We start from the raw sequence: 24267 nt of genomic DNA on the forward strand, positions 1-24267 counted from the left end.
CAAAGGGCAGCGCCGCGAGGGCAGCTCCGAGCAGTGGGGGCACAGCGGCCTGCTGGCTCGGGCTTCCCAGGCCGGCGCTGCGGAGCACAGAGCATGGGGGGAGGGCAAGGCCAGGGCCCGGGCGCCGCCTACCCAGTGCTCCTCCTCCAAAGCTCCGCTTTTTCCCTCTTGTTTAATACCTCCTCCTGCTGGGCTATGGCCTTGCCCTCCTGCCCTAGGCTGTCTGGAGCAGAAATCGATCTTGGGCCTCCCCTCCCCCCAGCCTCTGGCTGGAGCGGATTCAATCCTAAAGGACATTTCCCCAGGAACCACCTACTGAACTGCTGGTCCCTTGGAGCCCAGCGGCCAGAAGTGGCTTCTGCTTAGTTGGAGGGCCTGGGTCTGGGTCTCCCTGTGGCTCCTCTGGTCCAGGCGCAGGCAGGAGTCAGAGCCGGGGCTGGGACTCTGCACAGAGAGCTGGCCTCCAGCGGAGTTTATTCCGAGCATCTCCCAAGGGGATAACTTAGCTTTTCACTGAACAGCCTTCCCAGGCGTCGCTAGCACCGGGGTGTCCGGACAGCGCACAGGGAGGGGCGGGCACCGACGAAGTTCCGTGGCTAGGGTCTACCGAGGGCCTCAGCCCGGGGATCTCATGACCCCCTTCTCTGACCTAGGGGGACAGTACCAACAAGTCACAGCATACTCTCCCGTTCAGCCATCCCCTTGATGGAGAATTCAGGGGATACGGGAAGAGGGGAGGTGGGGAGGGTCTTCATTTTGTCTCCTTTGTCCTGTTCAGACAGAGTTGTGCCCACAGCAGACAGCTCTGAATTAAAGCATGAAAACACAGCAAGACCCTCGGCCTGTTTTCTTTTTATCGTGTCCCCCCCCCCCCCCGCCCAGGAGGGATGCAGAGGGGCTCAAACCATCCCTGCCAAGCTGGGAGGCACAGTGGACACACAGGGAAGGGCTGAGGGGAACGAGATCCTTTCTGAGGTCGAGGGAACCAGAGAGCTGCATGCTGGGTCAGCACTGCCACGCGCCTGTCCCAGCAGCTGAGGGTCACTCCCCTCCTGGGTCACACAAAGGCTCTAGGATCCAGAAAGGGCCTCCCCCAGCCCCCTGCCAAGGGTCAGCCCTGATGGGGCCTGTAAGTGCACCGCGTCCCCTCCGGCACCCCTGAAGCGGACCTCACATCTGCTCTCCAGATGCAGAAGCAGGCTGAGCAGGGGTGCTCCGAAGTCAGTGTCCCTCCACCAGAGTCCCACATGCACCCCCCGCCCCCGTCACCCCTGCCTCAGACTGGCAGGCAGTACATGATGGTGGCAGAGTCAAATCCCTGCTCTCAGAGCCCCTGTGTCACCACTGCTTAGGAGAAAACAGGCCCAGCCTGCCATGGGACCAAGGATTCCAGAATTTTCAATTACTTTTGAAGAAAGGTTTTTCTTTAAAATCAAATCTTTATTCAAAAGAAGTGAGGGACTGTAACTACGTATGGTTTGTGACACACAGCCGGCCAAGGGAAAAGAAAAAATTCTCACGAAGAACGTAGTTGTGTTCTCTCAAAGCGTGAAACTGTTTTTCTGGCAGAGGCAGCAAAAATCTTACAAGGGACCCAGCTGCAACTTTAAGAAGTGTGTGGCCGGCCTGCCTACGTGCCCCGCATTTCAACGGGCACAGAGTCCCTGCCTGTGGAGTCTGAAGCTCCCAGGAGGCCGGTGTGTCTCGGTGGCAGTGGCCGCCCCACCCGGAAGGCGCCCCCTCAGGACAGCCCCGCCCCAGGCAGCAGGCCTCCCACACTGTCCTGGGAGGACTCCGCCCTTTCCTGCAGGAGGGGGGAGGGTGGGACGGCTGGGCGGCCCTCCCCGGCTTCAGATGTCTGGGATGGAGCGGTCCATGGTGTGGTGGAGCAGGGTCGGGGACAACCTAGATGCAGCAAGGAGGACGAGGACGGTCGCCCAAACTGGCAGCGGGTTCCCCTCCCCACTGGCCGGCGCCTCCCCCAGGGGGGCCTTCATTTGCATGTCTAAGACTTTCAAATCATGGGGAGCCACCAGCCACAGGGCAGGGAGGGCAGGGAGGGCTGTGCCCTGTGCGAGCCCAGAGGAGGCTGGAGGGGAGGGAGGCAGGGAGGTGAGGGCAAAGGTGGGAGGGGAGCAGCCTTACTTTCTGACCATGTGCTCGTAGATCACGGTGGGGATGATGGTCAAGGTGACAACGTTCCCAGCCATGGCCAGAATCTCTGTGACCTCTTTGTCCTGGGGAGGAGGTCAGTGAGCAGTCACCCTGGGGCCAGGGGCGACTCTGCAGGCACCTCTGGGGGGGGGGGGTCAGCGTGGCCCCTGCTAGAGGACCCTGCTGCCAGCAGGAGAGGGTCCCAGGCAGACACCCAGGTGAAGCCTTGCTTGAGCAAAAACGTGAGGCCCTTGACCCGAGCATCTCTGCGGTAAAACTGAGCACACCCCTCCCCACCGGCCTTCGTGGGAGTCAGTCAAACTCAGGCTCTGGCCCCAAAGCACAAGGAAAATGACCAGGCAGTGGGGGCCATCAGGTGCACCCCCCACCCACTGGGCTCCTGGTGGCCGGCCAGCCGAGCAGAGCCCTCATGGGCCCTCTTCGTCTCACCTTGTTGCCCAGTAAAGAGAGGAAGGTCTGCAGATGCCATTCAGACCGCTGGGAGAACAAGAAAGGACAAGGCTCTACAAGAAGGGGGCCAAAGAGACCAAACTCCGAAGCATGGCCGCAGAAGGGCTTCCGGCCCTGACTCAGAGCCGAGCGGCTGTTCACATACATCTAACTCGGTTACGCGCTCAGCTGTTGGGGGACAAGTGGCGGAGACATGCTAGAGGGGACTAGTGACAGCCACAGGGCAGAAACAGATGGGCTTTCAGGAGACAAACCATCTCACAAAGCATCGCTCCGTGGGGCCATTCAGGAAAAGGGGGCGCCCCGGGCCTCCAAGCACCAGGGTTTGCCAGGATCATGGACACATTGGTCCTAATGCCTCGAGCCCTCGGGGAGGGAGAGAGAACCTGCAGCACATTGTCCTGCTCTCAGGGAGGGTGACAATCAGAGAGCCGGGCTGCCCTGAAAGGAGTGGATTTGCTGGTGTCCGAGAGAGACAGCGACTCAGCATCGGTGTCCGCGGAGTCAACGTTTTAGGGAGACAGTCTTCCCTTTGGGTGGTGTGCCTGAGCCCTGAGGGAGGAGACCCGCAGCGGGAGGGATCTTAGACACACATCAGGAAGGACTTCCTGGACACCATGCTCAGGAGCCAGCGGAACAAGCCTCCGAAGAAGGCGGGGAGGCTGTCGGGCGCGGGGAGCAGATACGGACAGGAACGGCCTGGCGCTGGCCCTTGAGAGGCTGGGGAACTGGCTTAGGTCTGTGCCAGCGTGGAGTAAGAGGCCACGGCCTGGGCCGTTTCTGCCGGGGGCGCCCTGCAGCCCGGTGGCCCGAGGGGACCGAAGCCTCACTCTCACTCACGCTCCCGGAGGAGGACCCTCTCTCGGGGGGCAGCAAGTCAGGGTCAAATGTCACTTTCACTTGTTCGGGACCAGCAGCCACATGACTCCTCATCCTCCACGGCCTGGTCCCTGAAGGCGCCCACCCCTCGGTCAGCGTCCACTAGACCCTGGACCCCTTGCTCCTTCTTGCTTTTTAAAGATAAAACTCAGCACACACCCCCTCAAAAGACGAACAGAGGTCAGAAGTGTGTTTCTGAACAGCAATTTTCTAACCTACTCCTCTTACGGACTGTGAGCCAGTATACAGACGCTGGGGAGGGAGGCGTCCACGCAGCCGGCAGCCCCCTCCCCGGCGCCCTGGCCTGACGCACGCCCTCCGGCCTCCGTGCGGTGGTGACAAGAGCTCATATTTACTGAGCACTTACCACGGGCTTGGCACGTGCTCAGAGCTCGACCCCCCTCACCGCAGGGAACCCTCACAGCAACTGGAGGATGAGGGACCTGAGGCTCGGAGGGGGCAGCAGCCTGCCGCAGACATGAACCTTCCCTCCGCGCAGCAAGCTCTCAGCCCCTGAAGCCCCGGGGCCAGAGCACAGCCGCCGGCCTACCTTCAGCCCGATGACGTTCTGCCCGTTCACCTCGCACACGGCGTGCTTGGTGAGGAGCCCGTTGCGGGCCGCAGAGCTCCCTCTGACCACAGAGATGACCTTCCCCTTCTTGATGACAAAGCCGACGTGGCCCGTGCTGTCCTTGTGCATGGTGACGGTCCGCTGGAAGGGCCTGGCAGGGAGAGACAGTGAGCCGGGCCTGGGACCCGGGCCTGGGCAGACAGGGAGGCTCTGGGGGCCTGGCTACCCACCTGTCCCGAACAACCATGACGATCTTCTCGGCCGATGCCCTCTTCAGCACCCGGTGGGCTCTGTCCGTGTTCCACCCGGCACAGTCACGGCCGTCGATCTGCAGGATCTGATCCCCGAAGCGCAGCCCCACGAGAGACGCAGGGCTGTTGGCCTTCACCAGCTGCACGAAGAGCCCCTGGAGCAGGCAGGGCCCTGCTGTCAGCTCCGAAGCCCACTCTGAGCCCACGTCCCTCCTGCTGCTGTTCTCCCAATCATCTAGGAGCTACAGCTCTGTGTGGGCAGGACAGAGGTTACCCCATTTTCCTGGGGAGGAAGCACTCCAGGCCACATAGCCGGGGAGCAGTTGGGTCAGGCTCCTGGCTGGAGGCTGCACCCGCAACCCCTGGACTGCCTAGCTTTTAACGATGGCATCAGCACCCCTGGCTTCCACTGTCTCCAGACAGCTGCCTGCAAGCCAGACCCCTCTGATGGAGGGGGGAGGAAGCGAGGTCTGAGTGGTAGGAGCCCAGGAGGGGTAGGTGGAGGTTCCCGGCTGTTGGAACCCAGCACCAGCCCTGAGGCCTTGGTGGGGGGAGATTGAGAGGAAGAGCCTGGGCTTGAGGTTGGGTAGGCCTCGGCTCCCCTGCCTGCTCTGCACCTTCCTTACTGCGGACAAGGCCCGCACTGCCCCCTCCCAGGTGGTGGGCGATGCGTGTGGGGGATGCCCCCTACTCTCCTGCACAGCCCCCAGCCCTACCTGGTCAATGGCCTTTAGCCGCAGCCCCGTCTTGCCATACTCATCCTTGCACAGATGGATCTCGTGCACCCCGGGCTTAATCTCCGCACGCCGCGCGCCAAGGCTGTTCCCAGACAGTGGTGCCACCAACTGGCGCGGCAAGGAGCCAGAGCCCGCCACCTGCAGACACCAGGGTGGGGTCAGCTGGTCTCTGGGGCCTCATAAGGATGAGAAAAGAAAGATGCAGTGGTCCCTGGGCCCTATCCCACCCAGACCACGCTCTTCTCTGCGGGGGCTGCTAGGGGACGTGGCTCCATGAAGCCACTAGGGGGCATCAAAGTCTACGCCCCTGAAAAACAGCCAGGAAAATGAGGAGAGACAGAGGATGGGTATACAGAAAAGGGACCCTCATTTTGCAAGGCACGCTGGTATCAGGAGAAGACCCCTTAGAAGTCCAACTAAAAATAAAAAGAATTCACAGCAATAAGGGAGCAACTAGGGGAAAAAAGGACTCAATTTGATTTTTGTCTTGAAAAAAATGTAAGCAAAAAGTATAAAAGTGAATGCTTTCCCCCTAAAGCCCAGAACAAGTCAGGATGCCGCTCTCACCACTACTATTAAATATGATACTGGAAAAACTAGCCAGAGCGATAAGGCAAGAAAAGGAAATAAAAGGCATACAGATTAGAAAAGAAATATTTGCAAATGATATGACGATCTACTAGGAAATTCCCAGGAATCTACAAATAAACTCCTAAAACTAATAAGTGAGTTCAGCAAGGTCACAGGATACAAGATCAACACACAAAAATCAACTGTATTTTTTATACACTAACAGAATGCACATGGAACATGAAATTAAAAGTATACTACCAACTATAATCAGTCAAAAAAAGCAGGAGATCTAACGAACCATATGTAGAAATTATATACTGAAAACAAAACAAAAAAATGACTGATAAAATATATCACAGAAGATCTAAATAAATGGAAAGGTATTTTCCATTCATGGATTAGAAGAACGTAGTAAAGCTGTCAATTGTCCCCAAATTGATGTGAAGATTTAATGCAGTTTCTATCGAAACCTTTACAAGGCGTTCTGTAGACGCAGGCAAGGTTAATCTAAACTTTACGTGAAAAGACAAAGGAAGTGAATAGCTAAAGCTATTTTGACAAAAAGAGTAAAGCAGGAGGAATCACTCCACCAAATTCCCAGACTTATTATTCAGCTACAGTTTGATAACTGTGGAGAGACAGACACATGGATCAACGACACAGGACAAAGACTCCAAAAATAGCCTCACACAAGTAGGGCCAAGTGCTTTTTAACAGAGGTGCCAGAGCAGTTCGAGGGACCAGAAATAGTCTTTTCAACAAAGGGCCTGGGAGCAGTTGAGCATCCACAGACAAAGATATGAACCTTGACCTAAGCTTCATACCTTATACAAAAATTAACTCAAATTTCCTCATAAATTTAAATGTAAAACATGGGGAGCCTGCGTGGCTCCGTAAGTTAGGCATTTGACTCTTGGTTTTGGCTCAGGTCATGATGTCAGGGTCCTGGGATCGAGCCCCATGATGGGCTCTGTGCTCACGGCTGGAAATTATCTCCCTCCCCTCTGATCCATCCCCTGTTTGTTTTCTCTCTCTCTCTCTCAAATAAATAATTAAAATCTTTTTTAAATATGTAAAACATAGAACTATAATGTGTTTATAGATGAAACTAAGGGAGAAAATCTTCAGGATCTACGGCTTGGTGTAAATGTCTTCAGACAGGCCAGCAAAGCCTGATCCGCAAAAGAAAAAGATCCATAAATTGAACCTCATCAAAATTAAAAACTTGTACTCTACCAAAGGTCCTTTTAGAAAGGTGAAAAGAGAAGCCACACTTGGAAGAAAGTTTTTACAACCTATCTGACAAAAGACTCTAGAATAAAGAACTCTCAAAACTTGGCTTAAAAAAACAAACTAACCACTGAGAAAATGAACAAAACATCTGAAGAGCATTTTACTGAAAAGAATTTACAGCTGGTAAACAGCACGTGACAAGACGTTGGACAGCACTAGCCATGGCAATAGGGAAATGCAAACGGAGACCGTGAAGAGACATCACTACACACCTAACAGAACGGCTAACGTTAGTGAGGGTGGAGAAACTGGAGCGGCACATGTTACCGCGAGGAGAGTAAAATGGTAGAGCCACTCTTAAAATAGTTTGGCAGTCTTTTAAAAATTTGAACATGCATTTATCATACAACCTAGCAACTGCACTCCTGGACATTTATTCCAGAGAAATGAAAACTTACGTTGGTATAAAAAAAAACTGTACACAAATAGCCATAATAACTTAGTTTGTAATAGCCCCAAACTGGAAACGACGAAAACGACCCCCAATGGGTTAAACAAACCTCGGTACTGTACGTTCATAGCATGGAATACTACTCAGCAACACAACGGGATGAACCAGGGGATGGGGTGTGAGGTGGGGGTAACCGGTGATGGGGATTAAACATACACCTGTTGCAATGAGCACCAGGTGATGTATGGAAGTGCCGAGTCACTATGTTGTACACCTGCAACTAACAGAACACCGTAGGTAACTATACTGGAATTAAAGTAAACTGAAATAAAAATTAACAAATAAATAAATAAAATGGATGAGCAATTAATACAGTGAACAACCTGGAAAAATTTCAAGGGCATTATGCTGAGTGGAAAAAGCCAATCCGTAAACACTATATGATTCCATCTAGGTACCATTCTGAAACAAAATCATCGAGGCAGAAAACAGACTAGTGGTGGCCAGGGGGTTGGGGAAGGGCAGGGGGAGAAGTTGGGCATGATCACGAAGGGCCAGCCCGAGGGAGACCTTTGTGGTGACGAAACCGTCTGTGCCTTGGTTGCACTGGTACCTCCGTGGGTCTATCTATGCAGGTGACAAAGTGACCCAGAACTAGACACTCACTGGACCGACGTAAAATGCCTGCTTTCCTTACCCTACGGTTATGCAGCCCCTTCCCACAAAACAACTGCGAAAACCGGGTGGAGGGTACAATCTTCCGTACGCTTCTCTCTACTATCTTAGTGACCCATGAATCTGTGATTATTTAAAAATAAAACGTTAAACATTAAATTTTTTTACTTATAAAAATGAATTCATCTGTCATATTTTTATCAATATTTAGGTGAAATGCACTCATGTCCTCATTACTGGAACAAAGAGGAAGTCAGTCAAAGGCTCACAAGCGAGGTATATACCACACGAGTTTCTCGGCTTCCCGTCTGTATTTCACGGCATGACTATGGGGGGGGGGGTCACCGTGGAGCAACACCCCAGGGCCCCACGCGCCCCCATCCTGGCCGACTTTCTCCTGTCAGACTCACCCCCCTGCAGCCTCGGCAAGACCAGCAGCTGGGCTCTGCCACCAGTTTTCACCCACGCGGGGACAGGATAGCAGACCAGCCCACTGACCAGTGGCCTGCGGGGATGCTGGAACCCACTGGCAGGGGGTCTGAGTGGGGACTGGGTCTCTAAATGAACGTATTTTCAGGAGGGAACATTTCTATGTCACAATTTCTCTTGCTCCCCCAAACCTTGGAGAGCAGGAATCAAGCAAGCATTGTCCCTTCATCTGGGGACCAGAGCTGGGTGACAAGCTGCTCCCTGTCTCGGCTCTGCTGTCCAAGCAACAGCTCTCAAGGCACAGGCAGCTCCTTCATTAGAAGCCTCCAGGCTCAGACTGGGTTTACTGCCTTCCCTTCTCATCCAGCAGCCTGAAGCCAAAGGTCAAAGGGCAGGCGGTGGCCCTCCAACCCCCAAGTCTGCAGGAAACCCCACAGCACTTTTAACGATGGCTCAAAATGAAAAGTGCCTTCAAGAAACAGAGCCCAGGCATGCTGGGCATGAGGAGCTTCCAGTCTGTTCGAATGGCAAGACCAAGAGGGAGGGAGAGTTGGCACATGCTGTGCCCATAGCACGCAAGAGACAAATACCTACACTAGCACCTTCTGGAATCTGAAGCAGGTTCTGCTGGACTTCTTGGCTGGAGAGGGAAAGACCCATATAATTTTCCAGTTCTGCCAGACTTGGGTACAAAACTGACGGGAAGGGAACGGAAGGAAGAGGAGAGGTGTTACTCAGGGGGGTGAGGTTGGCCACACCTGCCTGGCTCCTTTGTGGTCACTCATTTGTATTAGGAAACAGGGCCTGGGGATGTTACTCCCGAGAACGCAAGGGAACACTCGCTGGTGATGTGGGTTCTCCCCTCAGAAGGGCTGAGGGGCAGGGTCTCCCCAGGAGCAGGCTGGGACACAGAGTCCCTCATGGACTGCTTGGGTGTTCAACTCAACCGACTTCGTTTGGCACCAGCCAGCCAGACACCTGACACCAAACACAGGCCTGCTGCTGGTCACGAGGCCCTGGTTCCTGGGAAATGCACAGGCTGGGGGGCTGCAGGGGCTGCAGGAGGCAAGCGTCTGACCCCAGGGCAGTTCCCAGGAAACTGCCCAGCAAGGAGGGAAAGAACGGCCCTGAGGTCCAGTTAGCTGTCACAGGACCCGAATCCAGACTGCCACCAACAACTCGAAGGGCCAACACAGACACCTTGGTCTCCTCACTCAGCCACAGAAGGTAGCCCCAAATCAGGGGAGTTAGTGCTCTCACTAAGCCAGAGTTTTCTCGGGGTTCAAAAGGTTCTGGTGGGGATAAAATGTTCTGGAAGCCCACAGCACAGGGGCAGGCAAGAGGCAGTGCCTGGAAGTGGCCACAAGAGGTCACTGTCAGTCAGGAGCACCCCCACCCTGGCCGGCTCACTCACCTGGACGCTGGGAGACTGGCAGGGCGGGCATCCGGGGTGCAGCTCTGGCTTGGGCCTGGGGAGAGGTGGGGAGCACTGGTCAGCTGTGGCCAGGACCCCCAGAACCCTTGGAGCCTGGGGCTCCCTGAGGCTGAGGGTCAGGGCATTAGTTATGCTGGCGGGCCTAAGGTGGGGCGTCCATGAACCTTGGGGGTGTGCAAATGTGTTCTCTTCAGATGTCCATGTTTCTGGGGAAGGCTCTCCCCGTAGCCTGCAACCCACCAAACGCCATGAACTGCTTACCACCCGAGCCAGCCAGAATGAGCCAGAACTGAGGCCCTCCTCCTAATGAACTTCTCAGTCGAGAAGTCCGGAATTCTCAAAACCCACTTCAACCACAGGTGGATGGAAGGAAGACGGGGCTTCTGGGGATGAGCAGCCCGAAGGCCGTGCCCATGGCGTGACTCTGGAAGCCTGTCTACAGCGGAGGCTACCTGAACTGGGATGGAGGAAGCACCTGGACGCACAGAAGAGGCCTGTCTGCAGCTGTTTGGTCTTTTCCATTGCTGCTGTAACTCCGCAGCCTTAGCCTCTGGACACCTGTCCACCAGCAGGCCCTGCAGTGGTGGCCTGCATGCCCAGGGACCCAAGAGCCAGCACCTTCCAAGACAAGCTTCCCTCATCTACCCGGGGCAATCCCAAAGGCCCCGTGAGGGGGCCTAGGCCAACACATGCCTAGCAGCTTACCTGAATGGCTTGGTCCATCTTCAGGTCCTCCAGAGACGGGTACAGGGTGGACATGGCTGCTCCGTGGAACGCCCTACAGGGCACAGAGGGTGAGGAGGGGTGAGGGATGAGAGGAAGCATGGATGTCTACCTCCAGCCCATGTGTGCCACTCAGGACTTTCAGGATGAGAAAGAGAGCAGGAAGGTATCACCCCCACGTCTCCATGCTTACAAAATCCCATCCCACCTGTTCAACTGACTCTGGGCTTTAAGCCGTGGACCCAGGGGACCACCCAGGACACGCTGGCCAGGAAGAGCAGGACTAGGGATCAAGTCCCTCCCTGCCATGTTTCAAAGGTCAGACAGGCTTATAAGATCTGGTCACTCAAGACCCCAGCTCAATCCAGCAGGTTCATAGTGAGTACCTGCTGCATACCTGGCCTTTGTTGGGGGGGGGTGGCTACAGTGTCCTCCCCCAACTACACAGAACTCAGTCCAGTGTTAAGTAGGTGGGGTCTTAATTAGAATCCCTCCCACACCCCTTTCACCTCTGGGTATTTGAGCTCCTACTGTATACCACCCATTTCCAGCCTTGATCTTAGCCTAGGCTTCCACTCTTCTCCTTGTAAAGGAAAGCTCTGATCTTATTAAATGCAGTGTCTTGGGTTTCGCATTTAGGCCACAAATTTGAATATATGAAGTACTCTGCAAGGTCAACTAAAATCTGTTGGCATCTGGCCTGTGAGCCATGAGTTCCAGTCTCTGGAGGAATGAGAAGTTTGTGTGGGCCACTGTAGTGAGTGTGGGTAGATACTGAGACCAGCGGGAGCCAGCAGGGGGCTTTAAGCAGGGGTAAGACATCCCAAGCTAAAGGGCCTATTGGCTGCCATCTGGAGAACAAGAGAGGAGGCAAGACCCATTGGAGAATGTTGTAGTGCGTGGGGAGGGGCGGGAAGATGATGGAGGTCTGCACACAGCATGGGGACTAGGGGTGGGATGTGAGAGAGAAGGAATTTGATGGCAGGTTAGAAGGAATGGGGGGGGGGGTGAAGGCAGCAGATGCAGAGGAAGGAGAAGGAACAATGCTGGATGAGGATGACTTTAGCCCCTGTGGGTCACTCAGGGGAGATGCCCAGAGGATCTGGACCCAGGCAGGGCTGGAGTCCCATCACCCCTGGCATACCCCGCTCAGTTCCCTGTGACCACCCCAGGCACCCCTTTATTATGTATACCTGTGCTGATGTCCTTCCACCTTCCTAGGACGGAAACGAGGACCAGAGGTCCCGAATGTATTTCATTCACCTCTCAGGCTTGTGTTTTTGTTTTGTTTTGTTTTTTCAAATTTGAATTAGTGCCAACATTTTAAAGTGTGGGAAAACAAAAATTCCTCACTTCTAATTTGTATTGAAAAAAAGTCAAACTATTGAGCAATGCAAGAGCAGGAATCATGTGCAGCAACACCCAGACCAGGCTGAGTTGCAGCCAGCCTCTCAGATGGGCTGCCTGTGCTTTCTTGGTTCCCAAAGTACCCGGCCAGCAATTTACATCCCCTGCTTGGCTCCTGGAAGCAGGCAGCTCCAGATCTTTGCCCTAGTCTGGTCTTGGTGGCAGAAATGATCACCTCAAGAGGACAGAGATTGTGCCAGGGGGAGAGGGAGACCGGCTCTGACCTCCTTTAGACCAGCTGGGGGAAGAGACCCTTTGCCTGCGGCCTCCCCCAGTGTGCACACACTCCGGGAGACTGTTCTCTTGGGACAGTCCTCAAGCAGGTACCATCCACCAAGAACAGGCCTGTTACCAGGATCATGCATGAAGCGCATATGTGAAGGTGAGAGGGCACCCCTGCCCTGCTTTTTCTAACAACGAAGCATCACAGCACTTCTATTTTTAGTGGCTGCCCTCTGGGAGAGTAGCACCAGAGATCCCTTCCAAGAAATCACTCCCAGGCCAGGACCCCACAACACTTTCTCTGTATCTGGGACCTTCAGCACCTCCACCTTCTGTGAGTCCCCACTCAGTTTCAGGCTCTGCGAAGAATTAGGAAGCTGGTATTCCCCTGCCTTTTAACATTTCTGATCTAGTGGGGAATGGCTCCCAGCCAGCAAATATGCTGTGCCTCGTTCAATCATCCGTCTATCCACTCACAGCATGTGAGTATCCACTGTGCACCAGGGACCCTGGGCCTGTTTTAGTCATCCTGGGCCGTCTGCTTCTGGCACACCACCCTTCCCTGTGTGGTGCTCTTTGAAGGTTTTGCTCAAATGCTATTTTTTTTTTAAAGATTTTATTTATTTATGTGACAGAGAGAGCCAGCGAGAGAGGGAACACAGCAGGGGGAGTGGGAGAGGAAGAAGCAGGCTCCCAGCGGAGGAGCCCGATGTGGGACTCGATCCCATAACGCCGGGATCACGCCCTGAGCCGAAGGCAGACGCTTAACGACTGCGCTACCCAGGCGCCCCTCAAATGCTATTTCTTGCGTTGCCTTTTTCAGGCCGTGGGACCCCCTGCTAGTTAGTTGGGTCTTCTTGTGTTCCTAACCCTGACTTGTGCTCTCTACTGTCAAGCTCTTTATCGTATTTCATGATTGACATCTGGGTATTTATTCGTACTGGACCCCACCTCACAAGGGCAGGGGCTGTGTCCCGTTCACCACACGCTACGCCTCCCTACCACAACAAGGGCAAACACGCACAGTGACAAATTGTCATTTGAATAGAACAGTAGTTTACAAGCAGACTGGAAATTTCTGTGGGCATTTTTGGGTGTCACAAGACTGAGGGGACATTACTAACATTTACGAAGCAGCCAACAGAGATCTGGACCTCTTGGAACGCGTAGAATGTTCACCAAACTGTCCTCCCAAACCTTCACGTGGGCATAAAGCCTGCTTGTAACCTGCTTTATATACAAATACAGTACTTCCTGGTTTTAATATGCAATATGTTATCCAGACATGCATATACCAGGTTAATCAAGGTTGGTTATACTTTGTTTTGTTCACCATTTTGGAAAATCAGGGCCAATCCTTCTCATCACAGGTGAGTCACCAGAACACGCCCATGTGTCTGACAGCACTGCGACTGTCATACTAATCCCACACCTGTACACAAATACCCAGCCTTTGATTCGAGACGTCAAATACAAACTGCGGCAAAATTCAGTTGAGAACTGTCTTCTCCTAAATCCAAACTTACTCATTTCGAGTTAGGGACAGACACGATCTGCTGCAATCCAGTTTCAGCTTTTGCAAAGTGAAGGGCATATTCTTCTACTATAAATTACTTTCATTGCCCGTGTTTCGCCTTTACGATAACGACAGGGCATCATGCTGGTTCACCCGCCGGGAACCACCGTTCGGGACGAGCCCGCCTCCTCCATCACTCTCAATTTCCTCGCTTTGCGCAACCAGGCACAAAGTCCACGCATGGGGGGCGGGAGAAAGCCCCACGGGTCGTTAAGGGCCTGTTCTTCATCCCAGGTCTCAGTTTCCCCATTCGTTGCACCGCTCAAAGGTCTCTAAACTACTCCCACTCTGACGCACCCTCCGCTGCGAACCCGGCCGGAAGCGACGTCTGCCGGTTGCTCTGGGCTACCGCACCTGCGCAGAGTCCCCGCCAGGCCGCTAGGGCGCGCTGTGGCGTTTAGAACGCAGGCGTCCCACCCACCCAGGCCTGCGCGCAGCTAAGGATGGCTCCCAGGTTGCCCCGCGGTAGTAGGGTGAAAAATGGCGGCCTCCTCGCCGGGCGGGTAGGTAGCTGGCTGGGTCACTAGAATCCACCCGGCGTCTCGCTTTCTCCAGGTGCCCATGGCTGGCGCCGGCACCCACACACACACACACAAAAAAAAAAATCAGGTAAAGCAGCAGCGTAAGGGACGGGAAGACTCGATCGGGCCCCTTGTCCCTTCTTTACCGGACTGGAGGCCGCGCGGAGCAAATCGAGCTTTAAAGGGGCGAATGTCTCCCCCCCCCCCCCCCACGCCGCTGATCCCAGAGAACCATTTACGGATTCCAGAGGAGGGTAGGTGCCGGTCATCCGCTCCCTGCTGGCTAAGATTTTGTTTCTAAGGCAGCTGTGGGAGGGAAGGAGCGTATAGACGCGCCTGCGCTCCTCGCTGCTTTTGCTGGAATAGAAGCCCCCTCGCCCGCTAAGGCTTCCGAAGCGCTTTCAGTTCCCGAGTATTTCCTACCCGTTGTGACATCACTGACCTCCCACCAGGTTTTTTTGTCTGGCCTGGACTTCTGACCCGGTGCTTAGCTGCAAGTGCCCCGCCCCCACTCTACCCAGATTCACCCTGGGATCCCACCGGAGAGAGCTGAGTGATTGAGGCCCACTACTCAGAGTAGGGGTTTTGTGCTTGGCCGCGCATTCACTTCCCACAGCAGAATCGGACCCACTGCTCCTTGTAATAAGGATTCAGGCAGTTTGGCTTACGGGGTACAGGACAAAAGGCTAGGGCAACCAGGAAAGCCTTCTGTAGAAAGGAAGGAGGGTTCAAGAGAGCGGGTGTGGAGTGTGCTGCTCCAGGGATAGGGAGGCCCAGACCCAAGAGTCCAGCTGCCTTCCAGATCTTTACTACCTCCTGCAGGTTATTCAAACTGAGCCCCTTTTTCCCTAACATTGCTGCCCCTCTATCGCTACCCTACCAAGTCCACCCCCTGGTCTGAGCCAGAAATTGGGAGTCAACCTCAGCTCCTTCTCTTGAAGCCCTGGGCAGCACTTGCCCTCAGAATAAATCTCTAAACTTCAACTTGGCATTCAGATCTCCATGACCTGACTCCTGGTACCATCTGCAATCCCACCTCCTCACTGTTCCACACTCACCCTGCATTTCATTCATTTCAGACTGCCTCCTGACACTAGAACTCACACTCCTAGTTCATGCCTCCCTGCCTTTTCAGGTGCCTGTCCTGTCTTGAATGCCATTCAGGCCTTCTCCCTCCCCCTTGTCCATCTGGTGAGCTCCTGTTTTTTCAGTTCTAAGCTTTCCCCCAAATCCCACACCCACACACACTCACAGAATTAGGCAGCCCTCCCTTCTCTAGACCCAGAACCTCATATTCACCCATTCATCATTCATTCCGCTAATGTTTATTAAGCACCTCTTGTGAGCAAGGTCGTCTACATTCCCTAGGATTGGATTTCCTCTGTGTGGTTTTTGTTTGCCCGTCTCCCTCCCCAGTGCTGAGCCCAGTGCCCGGCGCAAGGCAGGCGTCCAGTTACTCTTTCTTAAAGGAATGGGAAATCAAGACACAGGGAAGAGAAAGCCCTAAAAAAGTCCTTTGAGGAGAACCTCTGGGCCTAGAAAGGGGAAAAACCACAACAACAAAAAACCATTGCCCTAACGAAGTAGATTAAAAGGCTGCTTCCTACAGTCTGACAATGGAAGAGTTGCCTCAGCTCAGTGCTGGCTTCCTGCAATTAATTGGCTCCTGTGAAAGGAAAATAACCCATCTCTCAAAGGAATTTTCCTTTCCCCTGCACTTTACAGAATTTCCATCCCTGAACTTCTGTACTTTCTGATATAAGCAGTAATACCACCCACAACAATCCAGCAATCAGGTCCTTGGAGATCAGGGCTGAAAGGGGTCGTCAGCTCCCATCTTTGGCTTTTGGAATGAGAACACTCCTTTGGAACACCTTGTTCCAAAGAGCTGCAACTATGGGACTCCTACTTGTTCCTGTGGACAGCTCATCTGCATCCTGCAGAAGACAGTGTGTGCGGGAGGGAAGCGTGGGTTAGAGTGTCAGAGGAATAGCTCCTGGAAGGCCAGATTAGCCCAGGAATGTGGTGAGTTAGAAAGGAAGAGGCTGTTGCTAGGCCACCAGCATGTACCCCCTCCTCCTATCAGGGCCGTCCTGCCCGCTGGAGAAAAGCTCTGAACGTCTTCGGGGAGTGCAGGTGCTCCCAAGTGCAGGCCCCTGAGAGGCAAAGCAGGAGCGAGACCTGGGAGGGAGGCAGGACTGGGTTCGGACTGTTGCCTCTGATCTGTGAGAGCAAGCATGACAAGTGCCTTTTGAGTGCCATTTCTTCCTTTGTGATAGGGGTGACTACTTGCATCACAGAATTATGGGGAAGACTTAAAGATCCTTAAAAAGAGAAGATATGTATGGAACATGCTCAGCACAGTACCTAGCACATACAGGGCATGCAGTCGTCGCTAGCTGTTCACTCAGGACGTTTACTGAGCCCCTAAGTCCCTGTGCTGTTCTAGGTACTGAGGCAGTGAGCAAGAGGAATATCTGTCCTTGAGTGTTTCTAGCTGGATAGAGAAGTGTGTTAGGTGGTAGGCAGTCATGGGGAGAGAGATAAAGCAGGATGGAGGGTAGAGTGTCGAGAGGTCCATAAGGGCCTCACTGTGGGACGGGAGTGACGGGTGACTTGTGTAAAAGCCTACAGGGGTAGGAAAGAGCATCAAGGCTGAGGGCATGGCCACTGCAGCGGCCCCGAGGTGGGGGTGCCTCTTGTTTAGAGACCATCTGGCCGGTGAGACTGGGGGAGCAGTGGTGAGGAGCTAGGAGGGGATGTGAGCGGGCAGGTCCCCAGGGGCCGTGGCCAGGATCTGGCATTTACTCTGCGGAGGTGGGAGCCACTGGAGAACGTGGAGCAGCAGAGTGGACATGGTCCAACTCACATTTTCACGTGCCCCCCTTTGGCTGACTTTGGGAGAACAGACCAGAGGGGCAAGGGTGGATACAGGGAGCCCTGGGGAGCAGTGATGGTGGTGTGAGAATTGTTATTAGTTTGGAATTCGAAAATGCAAAACAACAAAAAACTATTTAAAAACAAAAACGATTGTTCTGGTTAGTTTGGGCCGCCCTATGTAACGAGCCAGTGCGGCGTCTTCCCAGCGCACAGCAGCCTCGTCCGAAGCTCTATTTTCCAAGGCTCTGCTGTGTGCGGGGCACAGACTGTCCCCCTTAGTCCCATTAGCTTGTTCAGTGCTCCGGACTGTGTGGGGATGTTTCCAGTGTCCACATGAGGAAACCAGTTATGGGAGAGGTCGAGCCATTGGCCCTGTTCCCCAGCAGATTTTTCCTCGCCTGCTTCGGGTAGTTGGTAGAAACAGCTTCAGGCGGAGACATAAGTAACAGAAACTGAGGCATATACTCTCTGTTCCCTGTGGAAATCCACTCTGCCCGGCCTTCCAAAGGCCCTCTTCCAGGAGCAGGGTGGGGGCCGCATCTCCTGAGCCCCGTCACAGGAGGTCACAAGGAGCCTGCAGCCCTCACGTCGTCTGGGTCAAGATCACTCAGCCCTCAAACCTGACCCAGGGCAGGGGTCCGAGAAGAAGACCCCCGTTCACACTATGCCCCCAGAGGGAGGCACCTTGAAAGAAAACTGCCCAGTAGGTTCCAGAAGGTCAGGACCCAACAGACAGGGTGAGAGCAAGCCTCACTGACCTCAGTCCCGATCCACACGGGCCCCAGCTCTTACCTGCAGGCCAGGTGCTGCCGAGCGTGCTTTGCCAGCCACTGCCGAGAGTCTGTTCCCCTCCCTGGAAGCGGGTGGCCCTTGTCCCAGCCAGGTTCCTGCTCTGGGAAGGGTGGTGCCCGCCCCCCAGTCAGCTGACTCACCCCAATGGACGTAGGTAAATGCCCTGTGAGTATAAACAAAGCAAGTCACCGGGTCCAGAAGAGGTTTCGGGCCTTAGTCAAGAGGTGGAAGTGGGGTTAGGGGTACACAGCGGCAGCTGGCGAGAGAAGTAGGAACCAAGACTTCTTGACTTTGAGGAAATCAAATTTGGATTGGCCATCCAGTCCTGCTGAATGTGAAGACAGTTTGAGGGCCATCCAGGCCCTTAAAAAATGGCCAGAACTTGTGAACCCAGCATTTCCCTTCTAGTAATTTATTACAGTACACAAGTAGTCATTGAGGTCCCAGAGCCCATCACCACGTTGCCCATAATAGGGAAATCTAGAAATCCCAAATGCCCATCGCTGGGGTCTGGTTAAACAAATCCATGTTCGTGGACGATCACAAAGCTATTGATGTCATTTAAGGAAAAACCACAAGGAAAGGTTCCCGAGACATTGGCAAGATATTGAAAAATCAGTATTGTGATTCTGATCTGTTTGGTTTTCATTTTTCGAAAAGTGGATGTGTGTTGCAAACGGCCTGGGAGGACACAGATTAAAGTGCTGGAAGTCTGGGGGCGCCTGGGTGGCTCAGTCGGCTAAGTGTCCGACTTGATTTCGGCTCAGGTTGTCATCTCAGGGTCATGAGATCAAGCCCCGCGTTGGGCTCCGCACTGGGTGTGGAGCCTCCTTAAGATTCTCTCTCCCTCGGCCGCTCCCCCTCTCAAAAAATAAATAAATAAAATGTTGAAAGTCTGGATGTGTGTTCCAAGGTGGTGGGGGTTGGGTTGGGTTTGAAGTTTTTGCTTTGAGTGCTTACAGTTTTTCTAAGGGGGGGAGCAAATTTTTAAAAAGGAGTTTAGATGGGTTGTCTCCAGGAAGAGGAACGAAGGGGCTGCGTACCAGGCCGGGAGGGGATTTGGTTATAGTACACTTTTTGGTACCTCTTCAATTTTGGAGAATTTGAATGTATTACCTATCCCCCAAAATAATCAAATAAAAGTAAACAGAAAAAGGGGGGATTTAGTTTAGGTCCTGGTGGGTTTGGTTGGACAGAGGTGCCTGTCACACTCCATGCCTGGGGAGGGACTGGGGACCTGTGTGCCGGGCAGCCCCATGAGCAGTGACGCAGGGCCCCCACCCAGGGCGGGGTGAGTATCGGGACTGCTCACCGGCCGGGCAGGTCCACGTCACAGTCCCCATGACGAGCCCGGACAGAGTTGCGCTAGCCTTGGGCATCCCGTCCTGCCCCGGGGCCCGGCCGGTGTGCAGCCCCCCAGAGGAGACACTGCCAGCCTCCGAGGAGCTCACAGCCGGGAGTCCTACCCACGGACCCTGATGGGAACAGCAGCAAGGAAGGCTGTGGCCACTGATTGGGCTTTAAGGGCCTCATCTCAATGGCCCCTTCAAGGCCTAAGACAAGTAGAAAATAGTGATGCTAACAGAACCACGTGATCCCCCCCCACACACACATACACAATCACACACACCTTAGTTCACTCACTCATGGTCTGAAAGGGCCTTTGAGGGGAGGTGGAGAAGGAAACGGGCCAGAAGGGTGAGGGACTTGCCTGTGGTCACAGGGCACGTCAGCAGACACCCACGTGCAGGGGCGTCTTTCCATTACGTGGTGTCTAGCACCTCCCCTCTCTCACTTTTCCTCCCACATCCCCGCCACCCAGGAGGGTCTTTTGTGGGTGTGCCCCCACTCAAGAGTGTTCAGTGGCTTCCTATGGAAGGGTCAGGACTAAGCTCCCAGGCCTGACACTGGGCTTCCGGGGCCTCCCCCATTACTGCCCTTCCAGGCGGAGTCTCTACCCTCACCTCCCACCCATGTCACACTTCCATCTCCGTGCCTGCCTGCTATTTCAGGAATGCCTCCCTTACCCCACCAGACCCCTGAGTTCCTCTTCCAGGAAGGCCCCTGGTCATCCCCACCCATCTGGCTTCCCCAGCCTCTGACCTCCGGATCGGACTGTCCTGTGTAGGTCAGGCTGCCAGTTAGACCCAGAGCTCCCTGAGGACGGGGCCCAGTTATTAGAACAACAGCGGCTGTTTTCAAAATAGAAATTGGAACTTGTGCTATGACCGGGTTATATTTCTGCTGCGTTCGTGTTCCTTTGAACAATCTCCAGAAGTCTTAAGACAGGTATCCACTAGGCAGTGTATGTACGCTGAGAAACTCCCTAGGAGCGCCCCGGTGGCCCTGAGTCACCAGCCACTACCACGCTTCGTGCTGAGCCCACAGATGGCTCGGGATCCTCTCACGATAATGTTGCCGACAGCTGCTGCCACCTGGATTTGGCCCATGGGGGGGACATATCTGTGCCATCTGGAATGGGCAGTCCCTGAGGGCAGAGAATTGGCTGCGGGGTCCTTGTCCCTAGGGCCTAGCACCGTGCTTGGCCCAGAGTAGGCTCTCGTAAGTGTTTGCTGAATGAATGAATGAATGAATGAATGCCCCCTCTGGCAAAGTGGTCCAGTTACAAACACAGTGGCTCACTCTTACTTAAAAGATGGGCTGCTCGATTGTTCACAATAGCTAAAGCGTGGAAGGAACCGAGATGCCCTTCAACAGATGACTGGATTAAGAAGCTGTGGTCCATATATACAATGGAATATTACTCAGCTCTCAGAAAGAACGAATTCTCAACATTTGCTGCAACATGGACGGCACCGGAGGAGATAATGCTAAGTGAAATAAGTCAAGCAGAGAAAGACAATTATATGATTTCTCTCATCTATGGAACATAGGAATTAGGATGATCGGTAGGGGAAGAAAGGGATAAAGATGGGGGGTAATCAGAAGGGGGAATGAAACACGAGAGACTATGGACTATGAGAAACAAACTGAGGGCCTCAGAGGGGAGGGGGGTGGGGGAATGGGATAGGCCGGTGATGGGTAGTAAGGAGGGCATGTGTTGCATGGTGCACTGGGTGTTATACGCAACTGATGAGTCATCGAACTTTTTTTTTTTTTAAGATTGTATTTATTTATTCGACAGAGAGACAGCCAGCGAGAGAGGGAACACAAGCAGGGGAGTGGGAGAGGAAGAAGCAGGCTCATAGAGGAAGAGCCTGACGTGGGGCTCGATCCCGGAACTCCGGGATCACGCCCTGAGCCAAAGGCAGACGCTTAACCGCTGTGCCACCCAGGCGCCCCGAGTCATCGAACTTTAATCGGAAACCGGGAATGTACTGTATGGTGACTAACATAATATAATAAAAAATCAATTAAAAAAAAAAAGATGGGCTGCTCGGGGCGCCTGGGCTCAGGCAGTTAAGCATCTGCCTTCGGCCAGGGTCATGATCCCAAGGTCCTAGGTTCAAGCCCTGTGTGGGACTCCCTGCTAGCGGGGAACCTGCTTCTGCCTCCCCCCTCCTCTTGTTTCCGTGTGCTCTATCTGTCAAATAAATAAAATCTTTAAAAAAGAAGTAAAAGATGGGCTGTTCTGGGGCATCAGGTCCAAGGCCCAGGGCTGTGACGTAGCACGCGTTGTAACCCTCTCTGAGCTTCGGTCTGCCCGTCTCCAGATGGGAGTAGCGGTACCTGCTTCGATGTGAGTGAGGGCGAATGGAGCATGGGCAGAGCCGTGGGCACAGCTCACACGCAGCAAATGCCAGTGTCTGACGTCCTCATGGAGTCAGTCTGGCCGCAAGTTGCAGAAACACAAGTCATCTGGTTCTAGTGAAAACACAAGTGCTCTTTCTGGGAGTGGGTGCCAGGCAGAGAGAAGCACCAGCTGTGTGCTCGTACTCGGCATGGACTTGGGGCTGCAGCGCCCGCCGGGAGAGGTGCCGCGGCTGCATCCATCCCACTCACTGTATGAGGACTGCTGGGCTCTTCACCGAGCTCCCTCTGCGTGCTGGGCGCAGGGCATGACCCGATTTCATATTCTTCCCAGCGGCCCCCAGGTTTAGAGAGCAAAGAACCTTGCCCAAGGCCACCCAGCCTGAGTGGTAAGGCCAGGCCTTGGCCGTGAGCTGAACAAAGCTGCCTGGGCTCAGAGTCATTCCCATCCCTGAGCAGCTGAGTCAGAGATATTCCAGGTGGTACAGCGGCCCTTGTGAGTCAGAGGTCCAGGGGCCTGACATCCCCCACTCCCCACCTAGTCCCACCCAACACTTCAGCCCCATTCCTGGAAGCCGAACACCTGCCTGAGGCCCCACCCCCTAACCCCCTCATGATACCCCAACGTGAGATATTGAAGGGGCACAGCTTTTCATATGGGCTGTGGAATCCCAGCCTGCCTGCCTTCAAATCCCTCCTTGGGCCATGTGGCCTCGTGCAAGTGACTTTACCTCCCTGGGCCTCAGTGTCCCACCTGAGAGATGGGGAGAATAATTTCCCGTTGTATTAATTAGCACAGACAAAAGTACTTGCATAATGCCTGGCTCATGGGAAGTGCTAACGAAATTTGGACTTAACAATATCCACGTTATTGGATTACTGCTTTATCCAAGTGAGAAAAAATGTATCCATTATCTTTGTAAATGTGATCAAAGACCAAACTTACAGAAATTAGCTGCATCCTTTCCGGAACATAAATCCATGTTGGACTGTTACTGTAGAAGCTTCTAGTAAGCGTGAAGCTAATGTCAGGGACCCCATACCCCACTACTGTGTCGGCCCAGCCATCTGGGCCCTCACCATCTCTACTCTGCCCCCCATGGGATCCTACATTGTTCCAAGAGCAGTGGCCCCAGCCATCGCAGCACAGACCTCTAGTGGGGATGCGTGTTAAAAATACAGATCAGAGGGTCACTCGGCTGGCTCAGTTGGTGAGGGGGCAACTCTTAATCTTGGGGTCGTGAATTTGAGCCCCACGTTGGGCATAAAGATTACTTTAAAAAATAAAATATTAAAAAAATACAGATCCCAGGGGCCCCCCTCATCCAACTCTGGGAGTGGGGCCTGGGGTCTGCATTTCACGTACGTTTCAGGCGATTTCTGACAAACTACGTGAGCACTGCTGCTTTGTTCCTTCTTCCTGACCCAGTTTCTTTTCAATCTCATGTCAAAAATATGCTGGGTATGGGATACACGGCATGGGGCTTCCCATCCCTGATCTCCTTTAAACCCCCAAATAGATCAAAAAAGAACTGCTGGAGTGTTGTAATAGAAAAGGAAACTGAGGCCCAGAGGGATGCTGTGGGCCCGAGGTCGCACATGCGGTAAGTCCTAGGACAGGGATTTGAACCCAGAACCTGCTTGCTTTCCCCTCGCAAGTGTGTACTCCCATAAATGCACCACCCTGCATCTGGGCCTGGGTCTAATTCTATAATTTCCTGGCAAAAGCTGGTCACTGCAGCCAGGCTTCTCAGCCAAAGGCACAGAAAAAGCAACTAAATACACAAGCAACTTGGGGTAGGGGAAGGTCAGCAGTTCAGAGGACAGCCTTAAAGGGAGAGTCAGCATTCCCACTGGGGAGGGGAGTCATCTGGGGTTTGTGGTTGCAGTCAACACAAACCGGCTGTGGGTTACGTAAGCAGGAAAGGAACTTACTGAACACCCCTGGGGAGCCAACGGGCTTTACGAGTCAGAGAACCCAGCTGGGAGTTCTCCTGGCTTCAGCCCCTGCGTGGGACACTGACATGGCAGCCTGTCCCGCTGACACCCAGACTTGGTCAGTCCCTGTAGACCTCTGTCCCGGATGACTCCTGAAACTAGATGTAGGCACCACCAGAATGGGTCTGGGGGGGCCCCGCCTCCTTGGGTGATGGATTCCTTCAAAGGTCTGTGCAGGGGGCTGTGACTGGGAGAGCCTCACTGCACTGCAAAGCATGCTGGTACACTGGGGCTCCTCTATTGGAAGCATCATTAGGTGGGGGTGTTCACCTGATGTGGGAAAGGGGTTTGAACACAGGGAAGCCAAAGAAAATGGCAGAGGTCCACACAGACCAGGGGGCAGGGAAGACCCAGTGGTTCTTGAGGGCACAGCATTAAGTGGTTCACATCCTTCAGCTTCAGTCCCTATCTACAGTTTACAGATGAGAAATCTCAGGCTCATGTGAGTGGGGGGCTGCACTATTGAGTCCAGGTCCACCAGACACGTGAGCCAGGGCTCCTGATCGCCACGACCTACATTATTGCTTTGTGCTTCCGGGGATGGAGACTAGCCCACAAAGCCGACTGCAAGCTCACCT

At 53.9% G+C, this 24267-nt stretch overlaps 1 protein-coding gene across 1 annotated transcript; it reads right to left on the reverse strand.

The window, feature by feature from the left end:
• Nucleotides 1-1419: 1419 nt before the first annotated feature.
• Nucleotides 1420-14716, reverse strand: SDCBP2 (syndecan binding protein 2). The gene is made up of 9 exons (XM_045807696.2): nt 13738-14716; nt 10565-10637; nt 9839-9893; nt 9019-9119; nt 5043-5201; nt 4306-4481; nt 4055-4226; nt 2146-2237; nt 1420-1905 (listed from the first exon to the last, which is right to left on the reverse strand). Exons 1-9 carry the CDS (start codon nt 13803-13805, stop codon nt 1851-1853), a joined length of 951 nt encoding a protein of 316 aa, XP_045663652.1. The 5' UTR covers nt 13806-14716; the 3' UTR covers nt 1420-1850.
• Between the last annotated feature and the right edge of the window lie 9551 nt (nt 14717-24267).

Source organism: Ursus americanus, chromosome 22, assembly GCF_024610735.1.
Source record: "Ursus americanus isolate L20-20 chromosome 22, mUrsAme1.1.p, whole genome shotgun sequence".
Classification (NCBI taxonomy): domain Eukaryota; kingdom Metazoa; phylum Chordata; class Mammalia; order Carnivora; family Ursidae; genus Ursus; species Ursus americanus.

What these genes read in the sequence shown, in the direction of transcription:
- SDCBP2 (XM_045807696.2), bottom strand. Translation starts at nt 13,805, where the DNA reads ATGCCCTTCACTTTGCAAAAGCTGAAACTGGATTGCAGCAGATCGTGT. An exon ending in AGATTCCAGAAGGTGCTAGT is followed by an intron (nt 5,202 to 9,018) that starts GTAGGTATTTGT and finishes TGGTGTCTGCAG; the next exon opens with GTGGCGGGCTCTGGCTCCTT. An exon ending in AGAACGTCATCGGGCTGAAG is followed by an intron (nt 2,238 to 4,054) that starts GTAGGCCGGCGG and finishes CCTCCTCCCCAG; the next exon opens with GACAAAGAGGTCACAGAGAT.